This window comes from Amblyraja radiata, chromosome 1 (genome assembly GCF_010909765.2).
Source record: "Amblyraja radiata isolate CabotCenter1 chromosome 1, sAmbRad1.1.pri, whole genome shotgun sequence".
Classification (NCBI taxonomy): Eukaryota; Metazoa; Chordata; class Chondrichthyes; order Rajiformes; family Rajidae; genus Amblyraja; species Amblyraja radiata.
In genome coordinates, this window is record NC_045956.1 from 84140003 (window position 1) to 84157652 (window position 17650).

Below are 17650 nucleotides of genomic sequence, written 5' to 3' on the forward strand. Positions count from 1 at the left end.
TGGACAGCAGCTCAGGAGGACATGGATGGGTGACATTTCAGCTTGGGACCCTTCTTCAAACTGATTGTAGTAGAGGTACATGGATGGTTTGGAGGGATATGGGCCAAATGCAGGCAAATGGGACCAGCATAGATGGGCACCTTGGTCAGAATGGACGAAATGGGCTGAAGGGCTTCTTTCCACGCTGTTTGACTCTTCTTGAACATAAAAACTGACTGCAAAGGTTTTTATAGATATTTGAAAAGAAAGAGATTAGTTAAAACAAATGTAGGTCCCTTGCAGTCAGAAACAGGTGAGTTGATCATGGGGAACAAGGATATGGCGGACCAATTGAATAACTACTTTGGTTCCGTCTTCACTAAGGAAGACATAAATAATCTGCCGGAAATAGCAGGGGACCGCGGGTCAAAGGAGTTGGAGGAATTGAGTGAAATCCAGGTTAGCTGGGAAGTGGTGTTGGGTAAATTAAATGGATTAAAGGCCGATAAATCCCCAGGGCCAGATAGGCTGCATCCCAGAGTACTTAAGGAAGTAGCTCCAGAAATAGTGGATGCATTAGTAATAATCTTTCAAAACTCTTTAGATTCTGGAGTAGTTCCTGAGGATTGGCGGGTAGCAAACGTAACCCCACTTTTTAAGAAGGGAGGGAGAGAGAAAACGGGGAATTACAGACCAGTTAGTCTAACATCGGTAGTGGGGAAACTGCTAGAGTCAGTTATTAAAGATGGGATAGCAGCACATTTGGAAAGTGGTGAAATCATTGGACAAAGTCAGCATGGATTTATAAAAGGTAAATCATGTCTGACGAATCTTATAGAATTTTTCGAGGATGTAACTAGTAGCGTGGATAGGGGAGAACCAGTGGATGTGGTGTATCTGGACTTCCAGAAGGCTTTCGACAAGGTCCCACATAAGAGATTAGTTTACAAACTTAAAGCACACGGCATTGGGGGTTCAGTATTGATGTGGATAGAGAACTGGCTGGCAAACAGGAAGCAAAGAGTAGGAGTAAACGGGTCCTTTTCACAATGGCAGGCAGTGACTTGTGGGGTACCGCAAGGCTCAGTGCTGGGACCCCAGCTATTTACAATATATATTAATGATCTGGATGAGGGAATTGAAGGCAATATCTCCAAGTTTGCGGATGACACTAAGCTGGGGGGCAATGTTAGCTGTGAGGAGGATGCTAGGAGACTGCAAGGTGACTTGGATAGGCTGGGTGAGTGGGCAAATGTTTGGCAGATGCAGTATAATGTGGATAAATGTGAGGTTCTCCATTTTGGTGGGAAAAACAGGAAAGCAGACTATTATCTAAATGGTGGCCGACTAGGAAAAGGGGAGATGCAGCGAGACCTGGGTGTCATGGTACACCAGTCATTGAAAGTGGGCATGCAGGTGCAGCAGGCAGTGAAGAAAGCGAATGGTATGTTAGCTTTCATAGCAAAAGGATTTGAGTACAGGAGCAGGGAGATTCTACTGCAGTTGTACAGAGTCTTGGTGAGACCACACCTGGAGTATTGCGTACAGTTTTGGTCTCCAAATCTGAGGAAGGGCATTATTGCCATAGAGGGAGTGCAGAGAAGGTTCACCAGACTGATTCCTGGGATGTCAGGACTGTCTTATGAAGAAAGACTGGATAGACTTGGTTTATACTCTCTAGAATTTAGGAGATTGAGAGGGGATCTTATAGAAACTTACAAAATTCTTAAGGGGTTGGACAGGCTAGATGCAGGAAGATTTCTCCCGATGTTGGGGAAGCCCAGGACAAGGGGTCACAGCTTAAGGATAAGGGGGAAATCCTTTAAAACCGAGATGAGAAGAACTTTTTTCACACAGAGAGTGGTGAATCTCTGGAACTCCCTGCCACAGAGGGTAGTCGAGGCCAGTTCATTGGCTATATTTAAGAGGGAGTTAGATGTGGCCCTTGTGGCTAAGGGGATCAGAGGGTATGGAGAGAAGGCAGGTACGGGATACTGAGTTGGATGATCAGCCATGATCATATTGAATGGCGGTGCAGGCTCGAAGGGCCGAATGGCCTACTCCTGCACCTAATTTCTATGTTTCTATGACCAACTATACTGCTGATGCGGGTTTGCAAAAATAGGCACAAAGTGCTGGAGTAACTCAGCAGATCAGGCAACATCCCCAGAGAACGTGGACAGGTGATGTTTCGGGCCGAGACCCTCCTTTCAGACTCAGTAAGAGAGGGTCTCAAAGAACTCCCATCAGTTGTGCAACAAAATGTAGACACAAGGAACTGCAGATGCTGGTTTACAAAATAAGGTGCAAAATGCTGGAGTAACTCAGCGAGTCAGGCAGCATCTCTGAAGAACATGGATAGGTGACATTTTGATTCGGGATCCATCTTCAGACCCATGTCCACCTTGGCCTACATGTTACAATAACCTTATTTCATCGCGATTTGAATGGTGAATCGTGTTGTTTCAAATGAGGTTCTACTACATTGATAATACGCTCAGTATATATTCTCTGCTATCTTTATATATCTGTTGTGCTGCTGCAAGTAGAAGGGTTTCGGCCCGAAACATTGCCTATTTCCTTCGCTCCATAGATGCTGCTGCACCTGCTGAGTTTCTCCAGCTTTTTTGTGTACCTTGAATTTCATAGTTCCGTTTCATAGAGTGATACAGTCAATGTGGAACATATGACAATACAGTTTCGGGACATATGACAATAAAACACTCGTCTCTTTCTTCCTCTAATTTTACTGTTGCCTTTGTCCAATCCGATTTCCTGGTTTGAAATCAAGTGTACAATGTTGCATTGATCAGTCTTTCTCAATGCAGTCCGCAGTCATTCGGAAGCCAAAGGGGAGATTTATCAACTCGAGGTTTGGAGGATCGCAGCGGGGCAGGCAGCGTCCGTGGAAGGAATGGACGGGTCGGGACTCAACTTTCCAGCAAAGATCCTATCAAAGATCATAAAGCTCCTCTATGATCTTTGGATCCTATAGCGGCTCCGCTATAGGATCTTTGCTTTCCAGCACTTCCCTGGTTTATTTTGCAGGATTTTCACAGGAGGCCTTGAGGTGGAGGCGCAGCCAGCTGTCGACGACAGTAGCAGCCAAATATGTTATCTTTGGTAGCAGCATCAAAGATTATAGAGGAGTAGCAGCATCATCGCCGACGCCAGCAGGACGCGGACGCGCGCTGCACTTCCGGCGCCGGACCGCGCGAGATCTGGTTTGAAATTTCGGGCGGTTGAAGCTGGCGGTTTATCCGCGACTGGGTTTAAAACTATAAACGTTCCAATTTCCAACGGGGAGGAGGTGAGCGGGGGGGGAGAGAGAGGGAGCGGGGGAGCGGGGGAGCGGGGGCGAGCGGGGGGGGAGAGAGAGGGAGCGGGGGGGAGAGAGGGAGAGAGGGGGAGCGGGGGGAGAGGGGGGGAAGCGGGGGAGCGGGGTAACGCTGGCAACCCGGGGGGGGGGGGGGGGGGGGGACGAGGAGCCGGAGCGGGGTAACCCCGGCAAAGAGGGCGAGGGCGAGGGCACAAGGAGATGCAGAAGCTGGACTTTTGCACAGATCACAAAGCGTTGGAAGAAAACGTAGTGACAAAGAACTGCAGATGCGGGTTACCTCGCTCTACTATCCCACCCCGTTGCAAGGCTTCACCCCACACCGGTGGTTACCACACTCTGCAAGGAGGGGGGAAGAATGGTGGTAGTAGAGTGAGATAAACCAGGACAACGGGGGCGGGGATAACCCTAACAACGGGGAGATGTATGGGGTTAGGAGGGAGAGATAGAACCGCCGTGATTGAATGGTGGAGTAGACTTGATGGGCCGAATCGTCTAGTTTTGCTCCTGACTCTTATGATCTCACCGGAACAACGGGGGTGTGGTGTGCGCTGGCAACGGGGGGAGGAGAATCCTAGCAATGGGGGGAAGGGGATGTAGAGTGAGGTGATCACGATAACGGGGGTGGGGGTGAGAGTGAGGAATGAAACAACCCCAGTAACGGGGGTGGGGGTATAGGCGCTGACGACTCTGGCAACGGTGTGAGAATGGCGGTAACACCGGCTGCGCGGGGTAAGGTAACTGGGAATAGGGTTGAGGAGCCGGAGCCGGGGTAACCCTGGCAGCGAGGATGAGGCCAACAAGGAGCTGCAGAAGCTGGACTTTTGCACAGATCACAAAAGCGTTGGAGGAAAATGTAGAAACAAGAAACTGCAGATGCTGCTGTACAAAAAAAACCACACGCACAAAGTGCTGGAGTATCCGGTGGGTCAGGCAGCATCTCTGGAGAACATGGATAGGAGACGTTTTGGGTGGTTTCTCCAGATTGATTATGGTGGTGGGAGGGGACAAGAAAGCTGGAAAAGATGGAGTGGGCGGGGGTGAGAGATGGTCTCAGAGAGAAGGAGAACTTCAAAGTGGCAGTGGAGGGAGTAAGATGAGTGTGCTGGGGGGGGGGGGGGGGGAGGAATGGGTCAGTGATAACATTGGTACAGAGTTGTGGGAGAGGAGGCCGCAGTTTAAGAATAAGGGGTAAGCCATTTAGAACGGAGACGATTAAACACTTTTTCACACAGAGAGTTGTGAATCTGGAATTCTCTGCTTCAGAGGGCGGTGGAGGCCGGTTCTCTGGATACTTTCAAGAGGGAGCTTGATGGGGCTCTTAAAGATACATATTTCTCCAGGGGCATCGTATGATGGCAGCTTCTGCCTACAGTCTCTGTTTTTCATCTTTTTGTTATTTTTAGTCTAAAAAGTATGTTTTGGAGGTTTCTTAGTCTTTTTCTGTGGGAAGGGTAAAGGGGAAACCATTTCTCAGGCATTTCCTGGTGAGGACGCGTCTTTGCATCCCCCCCCCACCCCCGCAATCTGGATTGGCGCGGCCTTTCCTGCCAGAGACTTCAGCAGCAGTGCTGCACTGGATTCCATCGCGGAGCGGGCGATGCCTTACTGGGGATCGCCGTTTGAAGCTCCGGAGTGTTGGGCCTGCTGCTCTAACGTCGTGGAGCTGTGGTTGCGGAGTTTCCTGCCACGGGCGGCGCTGACTTCAACATCGCGGAGTCCTGGTGATCCCTTTGCTGAGGGCCGTTAATGTTGAATCTCCGCCCAGCTCGGCCTGTGGATTTCGGGAGCCGCTGTCTCTGGTAAGAAGTGGCCGATTAGGAACTCCAAGCTGCTGAGAATCTTCTTCCATTACGACGTTGGAGTTCCGATCATCCCGGCGAGAGGGCCTGAACATCGGGCCGCTGTAGCGGCGACTGCGGAGGGATCAAAGGCCCTGACCACGGGTGAACTACAAAGAGGAGGATGACTGAACTTTGTTGCCTTCCTTCACAGTGGGAAACATTGATTCAGCTGTGTGGGGATGTTTATGTTAAATTCTATCGTGTGTTGTGTTTTCCTTTTTTTATATTCGTATGGCTGCATGGTAACTCAAATTTCACTGTACCAATTGGTGCATGTTACAATAAATGTAAACTTGAGATAGCGGAGTCAGAGGATTTGGGGAGAAGGCAGGAATGGGATGCTGATTGTGGATGATCAGCCATGATCACATTGAATGGCGGTAATGGCCTACTCCTGCACCAATTGTCTATTGTGAGAGGGCTGGTGACATAACATCAGGGCAGCTGGAGAGAAGGAGCAGGAGTGGGGAACTGGGGGGCAGAAACAGTATAAGCAAGTCTTTTGGGGGATGGCAGAGAGGGTGAACGGTAGCTGTCACATCTGGGGAGAGGAGTAACCCTTAGCAGTGGGGAGAAGAAATGGGTCTGGCATAACTGAAGCATGGAATGGGGGTGGGGAAAGGTAGCAGGGTACCTCTGAGAACGGAGGAGAAGGACAACCGTGGGAGTAAAAGTAACATTAGCAAATTTGCAGATGACAAATCTGGGTGGCAGTGTGAAATGTGAAGAGGATGCAGGGTGGCTTGGACAGGTTGGGTGAGTGGGCAGATGTATGGCAGATGCAGTTTAATGTGGATAAGTGTGAGGTTATCCACTTTGGTGGCAAAAACAGGAAGGCAGATTATCTAAATGAAGTCAAGGTGGGGGGAAAAGGGGAAGTACAATGGGATCTGGGGGTCCTTGTTCATCAGTCAATGAAAGTAAGCATGCAGGTACAGCAGACAGTGAAGAAAGCAAATGGCATGTTGGCCTTCATAACAAGAGGAGTTGAGTATAGGAGCAAAGAGGTCCTTCTGCAGTTGTACAGGACCCTAGTGAGACCACACCTGGAGTATTATGTGCCAATCTCCCAATTTGAGGAAGGACATTCTTGCTAGTGAGGGAGTGCAGTGTAGGTTCACCAGGTTAGTTCCCGGTATGGCGGGAGCTTGTATACTCTGGTATTTAGAAGGATGTGAGGGGATCTTATTGAAACATATAAGATTATGGGTTTGGACACGTTAGAGGCAGGAAACGTGTTCCCGATGTTGGGGGAGTCCAGAACCAGGGGCCACAATTTAAGAATAAGGGGTAAGCCATTTAGACCAGAGATGAGGAAAAACTTTTTCACACAGAGAGTTGTGAGTGGTGGAATTCTCTGCCTCAGAGGGCGGTGGAGGCTGGCTCTCTGGATGCTTTCAAGAGAGAGCCAGACAGAGCTCTTAAAGATAGCGGAGTCAAGGGTTATGGGGAGAAGGCAGGAACGGAGTACTGATTGTGGATGATCAGCCATGATTACATTGAATGGCGGTGCTGGCTCGAAGGGCCTACTCCTGCACCTATTGTCTATTGTCTATTATATGGGATGGGTAGCCTTGGCTGCAGGGGAGATTGGGGCAGATCTGGAGATACCCAGGGAATGTATGGGTTCGGGGAAGAAGGGTAACCTGACCTCTGATGGTGGGGCGGGGGGAGGAGTGGGGTAAGCTGGGGAGCTAGTCTGCAGTAATGGGGACCCAGAGCTGTGTAACCCAGTTGAAAGAGGAATGGGTGTATTGTAACGGTGGAGAAGATATGGGTAATCTGGACTCCCAAGAGAGGAAATATATGCAGCCACTGGTATCAAGTGAATGGGGAACAACAAAATCCCTGCGCACTCCCCACTCCCGGATAAGCACATGTTAATTTAATAAATCTTCACCAATATGAACTATCATTTATTTTAAGTTTTCATTTAATAGGGGTGTTATTTATTTAAACAATGGGAATGAAACGCATTTGGAGACTTTTAATTGCAGATGGTGGGGGGTGGGGAAATGTGTTTCACCGTCTTTTTGGAAGTTAGAAACTTCAAAGTTCATATCTTTGGGTTGTAACTACAAATGGAATACATGAATTATATTCTTCCAATTTGCACTTGGGCTCTATGTAGCAACGCAGAAGGCTGAGGAGGGATGAGTCGGTATAGAAATGACATGCAGTTGGAAGGTTGAGATAGCTGTGGTGGAATGTGCACAGATGTTCTGCAAGATGGTCTCCTAATGCTATAAGTGTATAGGAGGCTACATTGTGAGCACCTAATGCAGTAGACTAGATTGCAAGAGTAGACTAGATTGTAAGAGGTGCAACGGCAGGGCTATTTTTGTCCCCAAAAATGGTGGTGACTGAGGTGAAAGAACAGGTTGCACATCACCTATGTTGTAGAGAAAGTGCCAGGGGATGGGGAGGTGTGGGTTGGTTGCGATGAGCAGACCCCAGGCAGCCACAAAGAGAATGATTCCTGCAGAAAGTTGGGGGAGGAGGATAGGTCATGTCATAAGTGATAGGAGCAGAATTAGGCCATTCGGCCCATCAAGTACTCTGCCATTCAATCATAGCTGATCTATCTCTCCATCCTAATCCCATTCTCCTGTTTTCTTCTTCCCATAACCCCTGACACCCGTACCAATCAAGAATCTATCTATCTCTGCCTTGACTTGACTTCCGTTGACGACCTCCGCAACATTCTGACTAAAGAAATTCCTCCTCGTCTCCTTCCTAAAGGAACGTTCTTTAATTAAGAGGTTATGATCGCTAATCCTAGTCTCTCCCACTAGTGGAAACATCCTCTCCATATGTACACTCTATCCAAGAGGGGAAGATGCGACTTGTGGGACCAGTTTGAAGCTGGCAGAATTAGTGAAGGATGATAGATTGGAAGGAGAAGGTAGTGGGGTGATAGTGAGCACCAAGGGAACTCTGTCGCTGTTCTGTCTGGTGAGAAAAGGCTTGAGAACAGGCATGCAGTAAATGGAGTAAATGTGACTGAGGGCTCCATCAGAGGGAAAGTTTATTGTCACCCCCCCACCCCATTCTGTTTTCTGTTAAGTAAGCAAGCATTTATATCAATGCGAGTGTGTTTATAAAAAATTTAAAAAACTTTCTAAAGCACCTGAGTTCTTGTGTAATGATCAGTTGATAAAATATTTGTTTTAGTTTGATACATGCAGGAGATGGATGGCATGAAAAGTTCATCAATGGCAAATACTATCCGCAGGAATTTACTGTATCTCCCCCCTGAACAAATCTTTGCATAATGGAGGGTTCTTTAGGAAGCAGTCCCCTTCATTAATTTATGTCTGGGTGAAAGCTTCTTTTCATCCAGATGTGCAATTAAATATACAACTGCGTGAAATTAGGCTTTACTGAAATCTAGATTGACATTCCTTTGTATTACTGAAGGAGTGCTGCACTGTGAGAAATGCTGTTTTTCATATGAGATATTAAACAAAAGTTTTATTTTGCTGCTTGGATGGATGCAAAGGGTTATATGGCACTTTACTGTAAATGCGCTTCGTTACCCTGGTTAAAATTTCTCAAGCATTGAATACTTAAATATTATCTGGTTATGAATAGGTTGTTTGCAAGAGCTTCCTGAGTACTTTACCACTATGGTTCCATTTCAAATTAAATTAAAATCTTATTTAACCTGGACAAATATAGACCACCTCCAATCTGGACTAATTAATAGCTGGTGTAAATTCACCATTGTCTAGGAGATCTACAATTTTGGCTAATATTTTTTCCATGCTAATATTTATTTTTAATCGTTAGAATCTTGAAGTAGGAAGTAGACGTGACCTTTTTGACCTATATCTTTTAAAATAGTTTATTGCATTATTTTTAATGTGCTATTTTAGCTGTTTTAAGAATTGTTACAAACAAAACGTTATGATTAATTAATGCATCTCTCTTTTAAAAAGATCTTTCTAAAAATGGGGTCACAGAAAAATCAACTGCTTCAAATCCGCCAAGTTTTTGAAAAGGCCCAGAAAGGACATCAAAACCTGGCAAAGCTGGTGGCAGGTCTTAAGCAAATGTATAATCAGGTAAAATGGAGTGCAACATATTCTGGATGATGCTGCTTTAAATTAGAGTATGGATTATTGGTTTTATTGTATTTTGTGTTTGGGTTGAATTCTTAATGCATTTTTAATGTATTTTGTGATTCATTAGTTTGAATTTTTGTGTCTTAGTTTTAATGTAAAATCATAAGCAGTGGGGCCTCAGGGATTTCCACTCAATATTTGACTTCATATTGATATCACTCCTCCAACTGGTAAAGTATTTATTTGTTTATTTGTTCCGAACAAGTAAAGACATAAATAGGAATAAATAACAACAACAAAATCGAAATAGTCAAACAATTGGACATTCCAGGCAATATTTGCAAAGCAATGAAAAGCATAAAGCAAAATTTAAATGTCCAACACTTTTTCTTTACAAGCTCGAAAAGGAGTGAGAAGAAGAATAACTTATTTAATCTCACCCCTTCTCCCTAAACCCTTCTTCCATATTTAATAATTAATTAATTAATAATAATAATACCCCAGACAATTTTTAGAGATGCATACAAACATATATATACATACAACTGATATACACTTATAAGTAATATGTATGAAGTAACCAAAAAAACATAAATAAATAATAAACAAAATAATAAACAAACACTAACCCCTGTTTGTCAACCATCCCCTTCATCCCTGTACCTTGTGTAAAAAAGTTTTTTGTATGTCATTTTGAACTGGTTCATGTTTGGACATTGCTTTAACTCCACATTCAAACTGTTCCACAATCCTACTCCACAGACCGAAATACAAAAAGGTTTTCTGGTCTTTGTACCTTAAAATTAAATATTCTTCTTAAATTATAACCCCCCACTCGCTCATTGAATAATTTTTGTATATTTCCAGGTAAGTTTTTATTTTTGGCCCTAAACATTATCTGTGCTGTTTTAAATGCAACCAAATCTGCTAATTTTAATAATTTTGACACTAAGAATAATGGATTAGTGTGATCCAGATACCTGACATTGTGAATAATACGTATTGCTCTTTTTTGCAGAATAGTTAATGAATGTAGCGAACTTTTATAGTTATTGCCCCAGACATCTGCACAGTAATTTAAATAGGGTAAGATTAGTGAACAGTAGAGAATGCGGAGTGATTTGTGATCCAGAACCTGCTTAACTTTGTGTAATACAGAAATGCTTTTTGACATTTTGGATTGTACATGTTTAATGTGTGATTTCCAGGTGATTCTATCATCCATAACCCCAAGAAATTTATTTTCATGAACTCGTTCAATTTCAACCCCATTTAACTTTATATTTGCTTGTGTATTTGTTCTGCAATTACCAAATAACATTATTTTGGTTTTGCTCAAGTTTAATGATATTTTGTTCAGTAAGGCTGCAGATACAGCAGGCAGTGAAGAAAGCTTGGCCTTCATTAGGAGAGGATTTGAGTTTAGGAGCAATGGGGTCCTACTGCTGTTGTACAGGGCCCTGGAGAGGCTGCATCTGGAGTATTGTGTGCAGTTTTGTTCCCTTAATTTGAGGAAGAACATTCTTGCTATTGAGGAAGTGCTGCGTAGGTTCACCAGGTAAATTCCTGGGATGTCACGACTGACATATTATGAAAGAATATGTTCACTTGTGTTCACTTGAATTTAGAAGGATGAGAGGGCATCTAATAGAACAATATAAAATTCTTAAAGGATTGGACAGGCTAGATGCAGGAAAAATGTTCCTGATGCTGGGGGAGTCCAGAACCAGGGGTTAAGAATAAGGGGTAGACGATTTAGGACTGAGATGAGGAAAAACTTTATCACCCAGGGAGTTGTGAGTCTGTGGAATTCGCTGTCACAGAAGGCGGTTGAGGCCAATTCGCAGGATGTTTTCAAGAGTTAGATTTAGCTCTTGGGGATCAAGGGATATGGGGGATAAAAAGCAGGAACGGAGTACTGATTTTAGATGATCAGCCAAGATCATATTGAATATCCTGGCGGGGAGATTTGCAAAGGCTACTGAGGAGACTTTAAACTAGAACGGTTGGGGGGAGGGACTCAAATAGGGAAAGCTAGTAGTCAGTGTGCGGCAGGAGGCAGAGAAGGGTAGCACTCGGACACAAAGAATACGAGGGGGTGGGTTTCTTAAATGTGTATATTTTAATGCTAGGAGCATTGTAAGAAAGGTGGATGAGCTTAGAGTTGCATGGTTGCAGGAGGGCTGTGATTGGAAACTAAATATTCCAGGATTTCGTTGCTTCAGGTGTGATAGAATTAGAGGGGCAAGAGGTGGAGGTGTTGCATTGCTTGTCAGGGAAAATATTACAGCAGTGCTTTGGCAGGAAAGATTCGAGGGCTCGTCAAGGGAGGCTATTTGGGTGGAACTGAGAAATGGGAAAGGTGTAGCAACACTTATAGGGGTGTATTATAGACCGCTTAATGGGGAGCGAGAATTGGAAGAGCAAATATGTAAGGAGATCGCAGATATTAGTAGTAAGCACAAGGTAGTGATTGTGGGAGATTTCAATTTTCCACACATAGACTGGGAAACACATTCTGTAAATGGGCTGGATGGTTTGGAGTTTGTAAAATGTGTGCCGGATAGTCTTTTGCAGCAATGCATAGAGGTACCTACTAGAGAAGGGGCAGTGCTGGACCTCCTGTTAGGAAACGAGACAGGTCAGGTGGCGGAGGTATGTGTTGGGGAACACTTCGGGTCCAGTGATCACAATACCATTAGTTTCAATATCATTATGGAGAGGGTCAGAACTGGACCTAGGGTTGAGATTTTTGATTGGAGAAAGGCTAACTTTAAGGAGATGCGAAAGGATTTAAAAGGAGTGAATTGGGACATTTTGTTTGATGGGAAGGATGAGGAGGAGAAATGGAGGACATTTAAAGATGAAATTTTAAGAGTACAGAATCTTTATGTCTCTGTTCGGTTGAAAAGAAATAGTAAAAATTGGAAAGAGCCATGGTTTTCAAGGGAAATTGGACACTTGGTTCGGAAAAAGAGAGAGATCTACAATTATTATAGGCAGCATGGAGTAAATGAGATGCTTGACGAGTATAAATAATGTAAAAAAAAACATTAGAAAGAAATTAGAAAAGCTAAAAGAAGATATGAGGTTGCTTTGGCAAGTAAGGTGAAAGTAAATCCAAAGGGTTTCTACAGCTATATTAATAGCGAAAGGATAACGAGGGATAAAATTGGTCCATTAGATAGTCAGTGGACAGCTATCTGCAGAGCCAAAAGAGATGGGGAGATATTGAACAATTTCTTTTCTTCGGTATTCACCAAGGAGAAGAATATTGAATTATGTAAGGTAAGGGAAACAAGTAGAGCAGCTATGGAAACTATGAGATTCAAAGAAGAGGAAGTACTGACACTTTTGAAAAATATAAAAGTGGATAAGTCTCCCGGTCCTGACAGGATATTCCCGAGGACATTGAGGGAAGTTAGTGTAGAAATAGCAGGGGCTATGACAGATATTTCAATTGTCATTAGAAACGGGAATAGTGCCGGAGGATTGACGTACTGCGCATGTTGTTCCATTGTTTAAAAAGGGTTCTAAGAGTAAACCTAGCAATTTTACTTCGGAGTCACGTGAGTGACTACGTGAAGACCCCGTCCAGCACGCATGCGCGACATAGCGTCTCACACAGTGCACAGCGACGGACGGGAGTTCGAGCTCTCCCGCAACAATTTAAAAACGGACCTTCAGGTAAGCAAATCTTACTCTGAGGACATGGTGTTTTCGAAACCCTGTTCTGTTTTATTTTTAAATTGGAATTAAACAGAGAAAACACCAAGGAAGGTCGTTCCCGTCGGACTGCAATGGACCAGGAGGGTTCCTGCAGTGGGGGGCGACCGGCGGCACCTGGACCGCACAACGCTGCAGTCCACAGTCACCGACAGCATTCCGAGCCGAGCCCAGCGCCGCTAGCATAGCTCAAAAGGGAACGTTGGCGACCAACCGCAGCGGGCTGGATGTAAGGCACAACGGAAATCGGACCGGCCGGTTCACTCAGAAGAGCCCGGCACGGTAGACTGCCGCCCGAGAGCGGCAAAAGGTGACCGTTTCAAGCCTTATGGAAAGGCTCATGGAGCAATAGCTCCAGCGAGACTTGCTCCGGGAGATGGGGCAAGCTCGCCAAGGGAGCATAAACACTCCCGCTCCAGTGCACTAACAGCACTGGCCATCGCATCTCCCTCAACAGAGGGGAGCGTTGGCGACCAGGACTGGGCTGGTCAAGAAGAGGGGTCACTGGCTGAAGAAAACCGGGAGTATGCTTGAGGTACAGGACCGGGAAGAGCTGCTGGGAGTGGTGAACCGCTACGTGGCAACACCACGAGCGGGACGGCCGTTACAGCCTAAACTGGCGGCCAGCTTACTACCTGTCCTTTAAACCTCTCCAAGACAGGTAGTCATTGAGGCGCTGGACTTTATCACGCCTCCCCAAAATTGCATTTGCTCAATGTGCCTGCCATTACTGGGGGTACATTGAGCAGGGTATTTAAACCCAAATACTTAAAATTGCAAAAAATGTTGATACCCCTCACGTCGGCTATCACTTCATATGCTCATTCCATGGACAAGGTTGACATGCCAAAACACCCTGGCTCTACTGTGCAACACAGTATGTGATTAACAACTTCTGGAAGGAGGCCACAAGACCTGCCCTCAACCTCAAAGATTCGCAGGACTGTGTAGAACGCCGGCCTCAGAACCACAGATCCTGCTATTTGGCAAAGAATTACCAAATCAAGCCTAAAATCTGGACGAAGAATCCAAGGCATTTGGCCTCATGAGGGCAGGACCTGGAACGAGCAAACCACGCAAACCCAGACGGCAGTACCTCTACCCATCCACCAGTAGGCGTCTACTTCATGGTACTGATGAAAGCTCAGGGCCCGCATACCATCCCCGCAAGTCTTTCGGGACAGGGCCCAGAGCGGGCCCCATGGAAAATGCGCCACCCCCCAACAGCACCACCCCGACAGACGAACCAGAAACCGAAGAAATGAACACACCAGAGACAACAGTGGAGGTAGGTAGGTCTGGTTCCTACCATCACATAAAGGTGGGGGGGGTTGTGCTAACGGGGGGGGGGGGGGGGGGGGGGGGGGGGACGGACTACACCTGTTTTTGGAAGCATGAAGAACTATCACACTTGGCAGTTATATACCAAAAAGTATTCAAGGATAAAAATTGAATTCAAGAAAAACTTGCCACCAGTTCAGCATGCACCCCAAAGGGGTTTTACCCTCTCACTAAAAAGAAAACATGAGGGACAAGCTGAACTGGAGAAGTTACATACAAAGGGGTCATAGAGAAATCTAAATATGAACCTTTGGAATTCGTATTAAATTTACTAAAACCAAAAAAGATGGTGAATGTCGCACCATCATTGACTTAACCACATTGAATACTTTCGTCAGGTATACACACTTTAATGGAAAACATTTGTAACTGCCAAACAATGGATTTCCTAAGGATACTTTATGGCAGGCATCGACTTAAAAGATGCATACTATTCAGTACCCATTCATAAAGATCATCGGAGATACCTAAAAATTTACCTGAATGGGGTAACTATGGCAGTACAAATTATTGACTAATGGCCTAACATGAGCCAAAACTGTTTTCCAACATATTTAAACCAGCCCTGACACTATTAAGGAAACATATTGTCATGGCATATCTCAATGATATTTAATAATAGACAAAACCATGGAATTAGCTAATTCAGCAGCATTAGCTACTAAAAACTTATTTAACCTTGGGCTTTGTCATACATCCAGATAAATCCACGTTGACACCATCCACAACTGTGGACTATCTGGTATTCACAATTAACTCAGTCCACATGTCTATAACGTTGCCAAAAGAAAAGTCAGCAGAATTGGCACAAACCTGTAACAAATTAATGGTTAGCAATCAACCAACCATTCGACAAAGTGGCAAGAGTAATTGGGAAATTAGTAGCAGCATTACCAGCATTAGAGCAAAGGTGCTAGCGTTTTAAACAACATGCAGGTCACTTTGACTGAACCATGAAATTGCCTATTTTCAGACCTATAATGATGGAAAGAGAACATTGTGGCGGCTCCCAAGGGTCGTGCCACCTTAGTGTCGAACCCCTCGGCACAGGAGTGGTTCAGTCCGGAGGCGGCCCTTAGCCGGAGGCTTTTAAGGCAGGGGTTTGGGTGCCATCTTCCTCTCGTTTGGTCTTCCCTACAACCGGGAGGAGCTGAATAAAAAGTGTCTCTCAAAACACGACCGTGCTTAATTCCGAGACCCACGCACTACATTGGTGATCCCCGACGCTCTATTGGCGTCATGATGGAGAACAGACAAAGCCCTACCTCCTCACAGGCCGGCCCGGCCCTGTCTCTGGACGCGGTCTCCATAAAACTGCCCAAGTTCTGGACCACCCGGCCGCTCATCTGGTTCCAGCAGGCGGAGGCCCAGTTCAACCTGCGGGGCATCACGGTCGATGCCACCCGCTTCTATTACCTGGTGGGAGCCCTCGACCAGGATGCGGTTGAAGAGGTCACGGACTTCCTCGCAGACCCCCCGGACAATAATAAATACCTCGGCCTGAAAGCTCCTGCTCCAGATTTACGGACTGAGTAGGATGGAGCGGGCAGGTAGGATCCTGCATATGGGGGGCCTGGGCGACCGGCGGCCATCTACCCTCCTAAAGGAGATGGTGGCTCTACTAGACGGGCACACGCCGTGCCTGTTGTTTGAGTATACATACCTGCATCTGCTGCCGGCCTACATCAGTCTGCAGCTCACCGACGTCTCGTTTGCCGACCTTCGGGCCCTCGGGAGGCGCGCCGACGCCCTGTGGATAGCGCGCCCTGATGACGTCAGCGCGCTGGGCGTCAGCAGAGACAGGGTCGCGCTGAGGTCGACGCGCCCTGATGACGTCAACGCGCTCGCCGTCAGCAGGCACGCCGATGATGTCACCCCAGCAGCTCCCGATTTCCTCCGGTGGGGCGGGGGAGCTGTGGAAGGAGTGACACCTCCAGCCCGACGGCCCGTACGATCGCCCCCAACGGCAGTGAGGGGTACTGCACCTGCAGCCCAGCGCCAGCAAGCGGCAGGCACCACCAGCAGGAGCAGGCAAGCTCCAAGTGACTCCAACAGGAGACGTTGGTGCTACACCATCAACGCTGGGGTGCTGCAGCACAACAATGCCGCCAGCCATGCACATTCCCGGGAAACGCCTGGGCCGGCTGCCAATAGTCCCCGCGGCGGCCAGCCAAATTCATCGCCTTTTCGCCTGGGATCGGCGCTCCGGGACCCGCTTCCTCGTGGATACAGGAGTGGAGCTCAGCGTCCTGCCCCCTTCGCTGGCCGACATTCGTTCCGGTAAGCGGGGGCCTGTCCTCACCGCGGCGAACGGCAGCCCCATCCGCACATATGGACTGCGGATGGTTCCCATCGTGCTCGGCTCCTGCCATTTCTCATGGAGCTTCACCATTGCCGACGTCTCCCAACCATTGCTCGGGGCCGATTTCCTCCGGGCGCATTCCCTCATGGTGGACGTCGGACGTCAGCGTTTGGTCAACGCCACTACGATGGAGCCGATCACGTTGCGTGTGGATCAACCGGTGGGATGGCCACTGGCGTCCGTGGACTCCCGATTTGCACGTATCTTGGCTGCGTTCCCGGACATTCTCACTCCGCAGTTTCAATCAGCAACCCCCAGCCACGGAGTGTTGCATTATATCCCGACTACCGGCCCACCACTCCATGCACGAGCACGGCAACTGCCACCAGATAAACTGCGTCTGGCACGGCGGGAATTCCGCACGATGGAGGCCTTGGGGATCGTCCGCCCTTCAAGCAGCCCTTGGGTGTCCCCACTCCACATGGTCCCCAAGTCAAGCGGGGGCTGGCGACCTTGTGGGGATTACCGACGGCTGAACGCGGCAACAACAGCGGATCGATACCCCGTACCCCACATCCAGGACTTCACGGCCCATTTGGCTGGGGCCACAATTTTTTCCAAAGTGAATTTGGTACGGGGTTATAATCAGATCCCAGTTCACCCGGATGACGTGCCGAAGACGGCGATCATCACGCCATTCGGGCTTTACGAGTTTACTCGGATGCCGTTCGGCCTCAAAAACGCAGCACAGGCCTTTCAGCGCCTCATGGACGGGGTTTGTCGCGGCCTCGATTTCGTGTTCGTGTACCTGGACGACATCCTGGTGGCCAGCCGCTCGCAACAGGAACACTGTGCTCACCTTCGGCAGCTCTGTCAGCGGCTCAGCGAGAATGGTTTGGCCATCAACCTGGACAAGTGCCGTTTTGGGGTGAACGAAATTGACTTCCTCGGCCACCGCGTGACTGCGCAAGGCGCGGTTCCCCTGCCTGACAGGGTCGACGCCATCCGCCGGTTTCCCCGCCCACGCACGGTGCGTGGCCTGCAGGAATTTGTC

The 17650-nt window shown here is 47.2% G+C and overlaps 1 protein-coding gene across 3 annotated transcripts in view; it reads left to right on the plus strand.

The window, feature by feature from the left end:
• The first annotated feature begins 2972 nt into the window (after positions 1–2972).
• Positions 2973–17650, plus strand: part of ncapg (non-SMC condensin I complex subunit G) — a 90377-nt gene continuing 75699 nt past the window's right edge. Inside the window, exons 1-2 of one of the 3 annotated variants that reach the window (XM_033026077.1) lie at positions 2973–3203; positions 9102–9227. In XM_033026077.1, the coding sequence (XP_032881968.1) occupies positions 9114–9227 (114 nt within the window). In that variant the 5' untranslated portion in view covers positions 2973–3203; positions 9102–9113. Of the gene's footprint in view, positions 3290–9098; positions 9228–17650 lie in introns of all 3 variants that reach the window. The other 2 variants (XM_033026070.1, XM_033026086.1) reach the window with 2 other exon arrangements.